The 12,493-nt window shown below is 37.6% G+C and overlaps 1 protein-coding gene across 1 annotated transcript; it reads left to right on the top strand.

Moving 5' to 3' along the window:
* Positions 1 to 3,278: 3,278 nt before the first annotated feature.
* On the top strand, positions 3,279 to 12,060 carry LOC113454747 (alpha-1-antitrypsin-like). Its single transcript, XM_087922141.1, has 5 exons — positions 3,279 to 3,312; positions 6,214 to 6,843; positions 7,753 to 8,020; positions 10,450 to 10,597; positions 11,798 to 12,060. The coding sequence occupies exons 1-5, from the start codon at positions 3,291 to 3,293 to the stop codon at positions 11,987 to 11,989; spliced, it is 1,260 nt and encodes a 419-aa protein (XP_087778267.1). The 5' UTR covers positions 3,279 to 3,290; the 3' UTR covers positions 11,990 to 12,060.
* The last annotated feature ends 433 nt before the right edge of the window (positions 12,061 to 12,493 follow it).

The raw sequence follows: 12,493 nt of genomic DNA, 5'->3' as shown, positions 1-12,493 counted from the left end.
TTAAACATTAAAAACATAAAAACTCTTTCCATTGTAGATCCTTACAAGGCAGGTAACATATTGCTTTATATCACGTACTTATAGTTTATCCCATTTCCATATAAACACGTAAATTCCCTTTACCAAATTCCACATTGTTTCTCTTTAATCATTATTCAATCATATTTCCTTTCTGATTTATCTGCTATCCAGTCATCAACTTTATATTTTCCTCTGGCTTGTTTATAATTATTCTCATCTAGTCTTCTTCCGAGATTTTATTATTTAATTCTTAATTAAACACACACACATAAAACATAGACATAAAAACATAAAACTTTCTTCTAGAAAGTAACTTGGCCCCAGATTACCTCTTTTTGTATGGACTCAATTGTATTCACACTCTTCTTATATACCATTACCCATCTTATTTACCATTCTGTATCTATTATATAACTCCTCTCCACTTTTGCCTCATCTTAATTCTGTTTTATATATTTAATCTTGCTTTTTTAAAAAAATATTTTTATATCTTTTGTCCATTTCTCCATTTACATCTGTCTCATTTCCAATTTAAGAAAGAATAGCTTCCCCTGGAATCACTAATCGGAGTATGATGCCTTTCTATCATTCCCCTAAGTTAAAATTTAAAATAACACCTAAATCCCAATCAGATTCTGCTTAGTACATTCTACTATTTCAAAAACCAATACTACAATAATAAATCCATAACAATCAACACATTAATCCATTAAACTCTATATTCAAACTAATATTTTAAACATTCCCTTTAGTATTTTATTAAAACTTATTATCATTCATTATTAAACCTTTTAAAGTTATACCTTGATATTTTAGTCTTTTATTAGATCTTAAAAAGTTCTAATTATCTACTTATAATCCAAATACCACTATTACAATACTCATGTGTACTTTGCAGAATCCCCCCCCTTTTTAAAAAAAACCCATATGTTACCCATTATCCCTGAAAAAAGTTTCCTTATCTCCATCTTGTCTTATATCTTTGTAACTTTTTCCCCCTTTTCCCTTTCCTTCTTAGCCCGCCTAAACTTTTGACCCCCTTCTCTCCAAACCTCTGCCTTCTTGATTTCCCCTTTCTGTTGCATTCCTCTTTCCTTTTGCTTTCTAGCATTCTGTTGTTTTTGCATCTTCTTTTTCTCTTTCATAAACATTTTTTTATTTCTTAAGTCCTTCCTTTTCGCTCCTCTCTTTCTCCTTTCTTTCTTAGTCACACTGTTTAGTTCATTAAAAATGGCTTCTTCTTCCTCGGCTTCTTGCAGCTGTTGTTTAATTTGCTGACACATGACAAGCGCCATATCTAGGAAACAAAGGGCTTCTCCCATAACATCTTTGCCTTCTTTCTTTATTTTTAAATATTGTTTTTTTAGTTCATCAAGAGATAGAGCCATTTTAAACTGTTTCTTCTTCTCTTTCTGTATCCTCTTCTTAAACCAATCAGTTATTTCCAAACTTAAAACAGTTCCCAAAAGTCCCAAAGTCCTACAGTCATCAAACAGTCCAGGCAGAGTACAAGCTTCTTCTTTTTACAATTTCTCTTCTAGGGGTGAAGTCAAATTAGGGAAAGAAAAAACGTCCAATCTGTGCTTTAAGTCTTTCTTATAATTAATTTCTATTCTCTTTATCTTCAAGGCATCTCCTCCAGCAAAGTCTTAGAGTAAAAATTTGTTTTCCCAAGCCTCTCCCTTCCCACTTATAACAAAGGAGTTTAGATTTTACCTTCTATCAAAAGGCTAGTTTCCCTTGTCCATTTGTTAGTTCCATAAGGGAGGGAGAGTAACTTCCCCTTTTCGTCACTTTTCTTCGCAGCTGAAAACATCAATCGGGAACATTATAGCTTCCAAGTCATTACTTTCCCAGGTGTTAAATATATCCTTAAGGTCCCAGTTCGACCAAGAAAAAACTTTCTTTAAAAAAAAAGAAAACTCCTTCTCCCTCCTGCGCATTCTTTATTATCCAATTGCCGGCTTCTTTATGGTGGCCATAAAAGACCACCGCTGCACCGTCTTGAGAGAAGGGGGTTATTGCCGGCTGGGGGGAGGGGTTTGCGACGCCCCTCACCCCCGTCCGGATCCCCCCTATCTTCAGCTGCCCCAACAGGGCAGCCTTAGCCTCCAAATCCGTCAGGATCGGAGGCACCAAGGTGGCTAGCATGGCAGGGATCGCAGAGAAGGTGAATCCCTGCTGTCACCGAAGCTGACAACCGGAAGTGTCCCGACAAATAGAAAATTATTAAAAAGGGAGAAGAAGGGATGTTTTGTTCCCTGTCAAAAGAGCAGAGTAATGGTTAGATGGGTAGATCAAATGCATACTGTTTTACTAAACATAGTAAACCTAATGAATTTCCATTCCATCATTGTTATCGTCGTCATCATGTGTCATGTGTATAACACACATACATCCCCACAGACACCATTTTTGCCATTTATTGGGAATGTGGTTCATCTTTTTTAACTAAGCAAGTCACTATCTATCTATCTATCTATCTATCTATCTATCTATCTATCTATCTATCTATCTATCTATATCTATCTATCTATCTATCTATCTACCTACCTATCTATCTACTTATCTACCTATCTATCTAACTAACTATCTCTCTATCTTTCTATCATCAAGTTTCTGTCTAATTTCTATGCCTGCCCATCTTAAGCAAGTAATCCTGAGTCACAAACAAACATAAAACAGTTAAAAAACAATTACAGTATAATAAAAATTAAGCATATATGGCTGCTGAGAAAAAGCCATCACATATATTAATTGTAGCCATGAGACAGGACCCTTCACATCCTCAGGGCCCCAGGAAGAGGAACAAATCCAGTCTTCAAGGATTTACAAAAGGCTGGCAGGACAGGATGGTCCCTGATCCTAACTAACCAGCTATTAGAAAAAGCATATGTAACCTAATTTGTGAAAGCCATAGCTATAGGCCAAGGGTCTTCAAACTTGGCAAGTTTAAGACTTGTGGACTTCCAGAATTCCTGAGCTAACATGACTGGAGGAGGAATTCTGGGAGTTGAAGTCCATAAGTCTTAAAGCTGTCAAATTTGAAGACCCCTGCTATAGGCAATCAACATTAAACGGGTTCCTGAACTTTTCATTTATTTTGATTGCTGAATAAGCCATTTTTTGGTTTGCCAATCTTTAGGCAAAGCTTAAAATAAATAACCTGCATACCTTTGGTTAATGCTTAACTGAGTATTTCCACACCATTCTGCAATCTGATGTGCATAAATAGCAGAAGAAAAAGGACAAGAGGCCTATTTGAATGAATGAAAGTTCTCCATAGAGACAGTGAGTAATCTCATGGGGTAGAAGTGTGGGTTTAAAGTCACTTTATAAAGCTTATTTGTCTTTTCCTGTAGTTTTACAAAGTTTATAAAGTTGAAGAGACTTCTAATGTTAGAAGTGTAGTAATCATGTATTCTTATATTTAGAATGCTATAAAATAGCATTTTAATCATGTATACCATTTTACTAGAGTAAACAGTTGTGCATTACCTCAGAAGAAAATACTATTTAAAAATGTGTGTGTGTGTGAGAGAGAGTTTTCCACTGATACAAATAAAATAATACAATTTTCATTGTAATGCAAATTTAAGCTCTGAATTGGTGTATGTAGAAAGAATGCAGATACCTAATTATTTATGTGGGAAAGTGGCAGAGAAAATAAGTATTTATTTTGTAATACATTTGATGTATGTAATACATTTTGCATCATAAGTCCACATGAAAAACAAAGAAGTATAGAACTTTATATATTGTTAATAAAGAGTAGAACAGATGCATTTACATATTAAGATTTTATATAAAACATAAAATTACCGTTAAGAAGACAGGAGAGGAAAACTATTTTCATTTGGCAAAATATAAATACAGAGTCTAAAACAGGGTAGGCAACTATGGCAACTTTATGACCTGTGGACTTCAACTCCCATAATTCCTGAGCTAGCATAGGTATGCTATGGGAGTTGCCATAGTTTCCCACTTCTGCTCTAAAGTACTTTGCAACATGTACAGTTGAAGGGAGAGGCAGGTGACCAATGGCAGGCTTTGTGTGGGCTTCCTCAGAGAGAATCAGTGCTAAAATGATCCCCTTTCCTACACCAGCCTGCCATTAAACCTGTGCATGAGCTGAGAAAAACCTGTAGTTCTAGCAATTTGTAGAAAACAAGGCAGCTTTTTTTTTTTTGCAAGGTAGGAAGTTTTACTTTAGGTACAGTATAAGATTTTCTTTCCAAGTCAAGTTCTCCCCCTTCTCATTTTTTGCATTACCTATCTCAAAAGTGTGGAAAATGACCCTTTTGATTATCAGCAGTCATATGCTAAATTTTGGAGAAATCCCCAAGGACTACAAAATAAAAGGGAGGGACTTCAGGGATGAAACAGACTTTCACACCCTAAGGTAGCAGGAGAAGGCAAGATAATAAGGGTAAGATACAGAAAGGTAATCTGGAGAACAGGTTTGCATAGAGCATGGCAATTGTATAGGCCCTTTCATTTTGAGTTGAAGCTCAGGGTTTCTCTGTCATCAGCCATTTGTAAAGTACAGAAGTGAACCAAGATGATTAGGAGACTGGAAGCTAAAACATATAATGAACAGTTGCAGGAACTGGGCATGGTTAGTCTAGTGAAGAGGAGGACCAGGGGAGACATGATAGCAGTCTTCCAACACTTGAGGGGCTGCCAGGGAGAGGAGGGGATCAAGCTATTTTCCAAAGCACCTATACGCCAGACAAGGACTAATGGATGGGAACTGAACAAGGAGAGATTCAACCTGGAACCAAGGAGAAATTTTCTGACTGTGAGAACAATCAACCAATGGAATAGCTTGCCTTCGGAAGTTGTGAGAGCATCATCACTGGAGGCTTTCAAGAAGAGGCTGGACTGCCATCAGTCAGAAATGTTGTAGGGTCTCCTGCTTGGGCCAAGGGTTGGACTAGATGACCTACAAGATCCCTTCCAACTCTGTAAATCTGTATCTGTATCTGCTAAATATAGGTGTAGATTCAACAGCTGATAAATTGTGAGATGTGCTCACAAAGTATGGGTGCCCATATGCAGCATTCATCAGAAAAGGTCAGGGCTTCTTCGCCCAGGTGACCAACTGCCATTTCTCTTGAATCGAATATGTGTTTTGATCACTGCTAACTAAGTGGTGCCAGGAATTTACTCTCACTGATCTAAAAGGTGCCTTTTCTCTAACTGTAATTGCCCTGTTTAGGATTTAAGTTTTTTTTAAAAAAAATCCTTGAATAATCTTGCACTTTTAAAGAAGCCCATTAAAAGAAAAAGAAGGGGAGTATTTCCTTTAAAAACTAACAACCACCAGAGGTATGATAGCAGGTTGTTAAAATTATATTTGTCACCCAAATTGGCAGCAATGTCCTCTGGTCCTGAGTATTCCAGATTTTATTGGTAACAAATCTTATAACGATTAAATATAAGGTTTACATTTTATTACCAGTAGAAGTTTTTAAAAAAAAGAATGACAGGTTTTTAAAAACTCAGCCTAATTTATAGCCTTACAACAAACTCAGGCCCTCTGAATCTTATCATGAATGAATCTCAGAGCCCTTACTGATGCCCCAAAGGTTTCTTGTTTTTTTTTCCTTGAAAATATTTTGTTGTGAAGAAGCTTCTTGAATGAAAAATGAAAGGTTTTCAAGGAAAAGCCAGTGGCCTTTTGAAAAGCACCTTTCAGACAACCATGACCTGGATGATTGAGAATCTCCACAGACATTTATCAAAGCTGATACATCTGTTTGTCAGGAAGTGCTTATGGTTGTTATTCTAAATATACAGAAAGGATATGGTTTTTCCAGAGTCAGCATGGATTATTATTTATATATTTGAATGCTGGATGTTACCAAATTTATATTGGGTGGTCTTCACCTTTAATTCCTCCTACAAGTAGCTAGGTATATATTGCGCTGAAGATAGGTTGCACATAATTAGCTAAAATATGTACCAAAAATGGTCATGACTACTACGTGATGTGGTTTGAAATAAGCACGGCATAAACTTATATTACCACATTCTTGAATTGAAAAAAACATAACAATGTATGATCAACATCCTTTCATGCTGACCTTCAGCTAGAAACCAAAATACTGCAAGACTGTAGCAGAAAATGTATTTTACAAACACAGTTTATGATAAAAGTTCTTTCTTTATCCCATTTTTTTTTTGCAGAACAAATTATCAGCAAGATGAACAGAATCATTCACCTGAGCTTGGCCTTGCTGGTGTTTTCTCTCGTCAGCCATGGCCACCATGATGTCGATCATCCCCACGATCATCATGACCCCAAGGCTGCTATCAAGATCCAGCGCAATCTTGCTGATTTTGCAATTGAACTCTACAAAATCCTGGCTGCAAGATCTCATGAAGAGAACCTTGTTTTCTCACCCTGCAGCATTTCTATGTTGCTTTCAGTTCTGTTATTAGGGACAGACTCCAACACTCATGCAGAGATTTTAAATGGCCTTGGCTTTAACCTGACACACATTCAGGAAGATGAGATCCACCAGGGGTTTCATGAACTTCTCCATCTGCTTACGCATTCAGAGAAGGATTACAAGCTGGATATTGGGCAGGCCCTGTTTTTAAAGGAAGGCATACAGCCATTGCAGACATTTTTAGATAAGATTAAGGAACTCTATGAAGCAGAAATCCAAACCACCAAGTTTCAGGAACCAAAAGAAGCTGAAAAGCAGATCAATGATTATATAAAGAAAAAAACAAATGGGAAAATTGCAGAACTAGTCAAGGATCTTGACCCAGAAACAGTCTTTGTTCTCACAAACTACATATTCTTTAGAGGTAACCTTCACAGGGAAAAGGAATGATTCCTTCACTAAAGGAAATATCCAGAGATGCTATTTGAGACAGAGTAAAGCTTTTTAAGTTTGGGGAAAGAGGGATGGAATTGCTCAAATTCAGGAAAAAAAAAACATAATTTCTAATCAATACAAAGTACATGCACTGAAAAACTACCCCAGTACAGAAAATTAAGTATATTCTTTAGCTATTGTATAACTACTTCACTACTGGGGGTTGTACGAAACAGAAACTGTGCACTGTTTGTAACTACATTACATGTTTTTTCACTTCTGTGGAATTATTTTAGGAATGGTGGTTCCAGTTTTTTAAAAGCACCTAAGAGAAAGACCTCTTATCCAAAGTGGCATAACTGAGATTATCTTAGACTAGTGGGCATTATTCCAGTTCTTCATAAAACTGGATTATAAATGCAACTAAAATGTACCCTTGTAGAGTTAAAAACAACAAAAAGAGAAATGGACGGACTATTCTAAATAATTCTTCTTGATGTAAGATCACAGGCGACCCCTCTCTATATCTGAGTAGCATATAAGTCCATAGGGCTGTGCAGAATTTAGAATGGGTGTTATTATCTTCAACCAAGGGTGAAGTAAAATGTATCATGAAAGAAGGTACCTGGCCATTTTCTTCTGACACCAATACAGCAGCTGCATTGCTTCACTGCCTGACCAGGATTTATGCTGTGGGTGTGCAGAAATCGGTCCCAGCTTTGCAAGTGCTGGTCAGCATAAGCAAATGAATGCAGAGCATCTTACTAGTTAAATTATACCACCTCTTCGCCTCAGTAAAGAAGAGCACAGCATCTTCTTGAGGGTGAACCTAATTCGCCTCCTGCAGCTTTGATACGCTTATTCAGATATGACTATGGGTCTTTTTTGTTCTTTTTAGGCAACTGGGAGACTCCTTTTGATCCAGCGGTCACAAGGGAAGAGGACTTCTTTGTGGATCACAACACAACTGTCAAAGTCCAAATGATGCACAGGACCGGTTGGTTTTACTACTATTTTGACGAGCAGCTATCTTGCACAGTACTGAAGATAGGCTTCAATGGTACAGCCACCACCTATTTTGTTTTGCCTGATCCTAAAAAAGAGAGGGAATTGGATGCAAGTCTATCAGTAGAAACTGTGAAAAAATGGGCAAATAATGTACACAGGTAACGTTTCTTTTTACTGCTTCTATATTTCCCCGTAATTAGCATATTCTTAAAGGATAATTAAAAACAGTTTAGTGTCCATGCGTTCTGTTCTATGTTCATCCAAAAGGTTCATCTCTTGGTATTGTTCCCCCATGTATGAGAATGGAAATTTGCTCATTAGTTCTTAATCATATTAACAATTATTCTTCCGTCCTGCTTGTTACATGTTACTACATGTGTTTGCCAAATAGTTCGAGACATGCCATTCAGAGATTGATATGTTCCTGTGGAAAATTCTGCACTGTTATTCCAAAGTGGTGAGAGAATATCCTAGAGGACTGATCGATGATAGAAGGAGGGGGCTTTGGTGTGGAGATGCCAAACCCACCTCAAAAGCCTCACACCAAGAATAAAGCAGAGGGCAGTAGCTCCCTATCTCCTCTACATAAAAAATATAAATATATATTTGCTCAAGTCCCATTTGGCCTTACAATGTTGTGTTTGATCCTTTCATAATACTCTGATACTCCACTAGTTTCTTGCAATCTCTTCAGTTTTATTCCTGTATCTTAATTAATCTCAGTGAGACCGGCATCTGGGTCTGCCATAGAGGTAAAATTCTGCAAAATGGTGACTGTAGCATCATGATAGAAAAGTGGTGGGGTTTGACACTTGATGTGGTTACCATCTTGTAGATTTTGGTGTTCCATGCAGACACTGCCAATTAATTCCCTTTCCCAGATCATATCAACAGTTCAAATTAGAGGTAGTAATCACTTGCTGGTCATAATTTGGAGCAGTAATTCTATAGTAAAGTGAAACATCAGGTAGTGCCTGATTTATAATATCAGTTCATCAATTCCCTGGTTAATCTAACCAGTTTATGGCTGTGACTTGTGTCTTCCTGCACTTTATTCCTGACTTTATTTTTGGGAAGCTGGATGTGAAGGTTGCAAATGACAATCACATGACCATAGGACCACTATTAAATCAAACACCACCACCACCACCACCACCACCACCCCATTTAAGCAATCTTTCTACACTATGACAGAGGGAGAGGAATCACACAAGAAATCTCTTTAGGCCAGCTTTCCCCAAGCTTTGAGGACTAGTGGGGCGAGGGGGGGAGGGGATGGTTCCGCATGAGTTGTGGGCAAGTGCACACAGCTCCATTTGCACACATATGTGGTGGCACATATGCCCGCTGCTCATACAAATGGAGCTGCCTGCACACACTCACGCGCAACTCATGCAATTGGAGCTGCGCATGTGCGGGCACTCGCCCACTGCTTCTACGACTCAGTTCCAAATGTGCCGCGGTCCGATACTGGGTCTCAGCCCAGGACCCCTGCTTTAGGCAATCAGCGGACATGTCCTAATACAGAGAGCCCTCATAGAGTAACTACCTTGGACAGTGGTAGTGGAAATGCAACCGTAATAAGCAGTGGTAAAACAAATAATTTCTGACCAATCCACATATATCCAAATTGCTGTGCCTGACCACAATGCACACCAGAATGAGAGTAACATTGTGAGATCAAAAATCAATACCTACCTGTAATGCATTTCAGTATTACCCAGGGGAAAAAAGGATACAGGTAGTCCTCAAGTTACGACTGCAGTTCGCCTAAAATTTCTGCTGCTAAGTGAACTGCTGAATTTTGCTCTATTTTACCACCTTTCTCGCCACAGTTGTTAAGTGAATCACTGCAGTTGTTAGGTTAGTAACATGGCCGTTAAGTGGATCTGGCTTCTCCATAAAAATTGTTAGTCAGAAGTTGGCAAAAAGTGATCACCTGATTCCAGGACAGGTGATACGAGACAGTTGCCAAGCATCTGAATTTTGATCATGTGACAATGGGGATACTACAGTGGTCATAAGTGTGGAAAAACAATTATAAGTCACTTTTTTCTGTGCCGTTATAATTTTGAACAGTCACTAAACAAATTGTTATAGGTCAAGGATGACCTGTTTTAACTATCAGATGAAAGTTCTTCAAGCTTGTTGGAAGCAACTGATGCAATGAAAATGAAACTTGAGTTTTAGTTTCGTTTGATACATTATTTATTTATTTATTATATTTCATTTGCCTGACCTTCTTATATGTTGATGTTTTAATTTAGTTGTAAGTCACCTAGTCCTACAGTCACATAGTCGTTGGGCAGCCTATAAATTCATTCATTCAATCAGTCTGATATTCATTTTGACAAGAAAACCTGTTGATTCCACTCAAATATTTCAAACAGATCCAAAATGGTTGCTATGATAGTAACTAATACCAAGGATTTCTCTGTTAAAAATCCAGCTTCCATATGACAACGATGACTTTGTTATGTATGTTGTGTGTGTTTCTGTTTGTTCTGCTGATATTAGTAAATATTACTGGGTGTACTTCTTAACTTTGTGGTGTCTAGAGTGAAAATGTCTTTCTGTCTTTCTGAAGGGCTACAGCATCGGTCTCCATCCCCAAGTTTAGTATTTCAGCCACGTACAGCTTAAAGGAACCCCTCTCGCAGCTCGGTATTACTGAAATCTTTACTGATCATGCCGATCTCACTGGACTCACTGGCCAGCCTTTGAAACTGTCTAAAGTAAGTAAAATGTTTATATTGTTTGCAACATTTCAGGTAGGTTTTCAGCAAGATGAAGCCAGATTTCACAGAAGCAATGTTAATGAAGGGGACTATATGAAAAGTCTCACCTATGCCAAAAAAAAAAAAGAACTTTCCCTTCCAACTGCCATTTTGTAAGCAACGTTTCTATTTCCCTTGTGGTTATCAAAAGGATTTGCTAGACTAAGAAATTGAAGGGAAAAATAAACTATAATATAAATAAACATGGCAGATTTGCCTGACCTATCCATATTTGCAGAGAACTAAATTTATCATAGTCACTACACAGTTCCAGTTGATGATTTTGTGCTGTTTTGCACAGAACAAAATCAGTCCAAAAGTTTTGTTTGAAAGGACAGAACACAGAATTGTGGAGATCCAATTTAACAATGCAATTAACTCAGTTCTGGGTCTGAAAAGGCTCTGGGCAATATGATTTTGAAAGCTGTAAATAGTGTCCAGAATGGCTATTTTAATCTTCTTTTGTTTGTTAGTGGCTGAATTAGAGGAGGCCTACTAGTAGCCCCAGGTAATATTAGACCTAGGTATCCTGACCTGTGGATGAGGATGCTAAGGTTCAAAGATAGCCATGGCAAATTGTTCTGCCCTGATCTTTTTCTATTTGAAAAATGGTGTTATTATTATTACCTTTATTGTCAGAGTACAACATGTATACAAAGAGATTGGCTGAGCCTCCCTTCGTGCACCCCCCCCAACACAACTCACAGTGAGAACAGAAGTCCCTAACGCAGTCCCAATCTTATTACATTATATGACCTTGTTGCACAATGCGACGGACCTGCAAGTCTGTCATACTATGTTGAAAGGGCTTTGATTAAAACATGCATTAGTTATAAACATTTCTTTGTTTAAGCCAAAGTATTGACCAACAATATTCACTTTTGGAACTTTAGAAGCTATTTAAATTTCTGCAATACTGTTTGGTTCCAATATTCAATAATATACAAATGGGGTTTCTTTGGTTCCTTTCTCTCCTTTTTGCCCTGAATGACTATATTTTACCTCTTTCTTTTCACAATGGTTCAACCAAGCATTTTGTTTAGCATAGTTAACATAGGCCTAGTAGTGCAAACATAGAACAGTGTAACAAGTTGTCATCATTTCTGAAATATTTTTCTCTATGCCAAACTTTGAATGTTTTTTTTCTTTTCTCCTCAGGTTACCCACAAGGCTGTGTTGACTGTTGATGAAACTGGAGCTGAGGCAGCAGGAGCTACTGCTGGAGAAGCCATTCCTTTCTCAATGCCTCCGAGCTATACATTTAACCATCCTTTCATAGTCTTCATTTTTGAAAGAAAGGCCAATGCTACATTATTTGTGGCCAAGATAAAAAACCCAACATTGCCGTAAACAATAACAAAACCCCAGAGTGTATTGGATTTTGAATTCAGTTCAAAAATAAAATATCATTGGAACATGAATTTCAAAAAAAGAAGGATTTGGGTTTTTTTTTTTTAATTTGCAAAGGAAAGTTAACAAAGCTATTTAGTTCCTGTGTGAATCCTCATATGAAATGAAATGGTTTATAAATAGAAAAGAAAATAAATGGGGAAGTGTTCAGGTGGATTGTCTGTAGACTGATGGCAAAACTGAGTAAAATAGTCCCCAAAATATAAAAAGATTCATTTCCTTTGATAATCAAGATTAACTAGACCAGGGGTGTCAAACTCAAGGCCTGCAGGCTGGATGGGGTGCTTAAATCTGGCCTACAGGGCTGGGCTGGAAATGTCAAAGGAGCAGTTCACAGTGCCTCTTCCAGCCAAAACAGGCCATGGGGAGGGGCATGTGCAGGGGTGAGATTCTATCAGTTCACACCTATTCGCTAGAACTGGTTGTTAACATTCTAAGCAGTTC

This window comes from Pseudonaja textilis, chromosome 1, assembly GCF_049901715.1.
Source record: "Pseudonaja textilis isolate UNSWEBS1 chromosome 1, rPseTex1.2, whole genome shotgun sequence".
NCBI lineage: Eukaryota > Metazoa > Chordata > Lepidosauria > Squamata > Elapidae > Pseudonaja > Pseudonaja textilis.
Note: the sequence above shows the minus strand (reverse complement) of the source record. Positions and strands in the feature narration are given on the sequence as shown.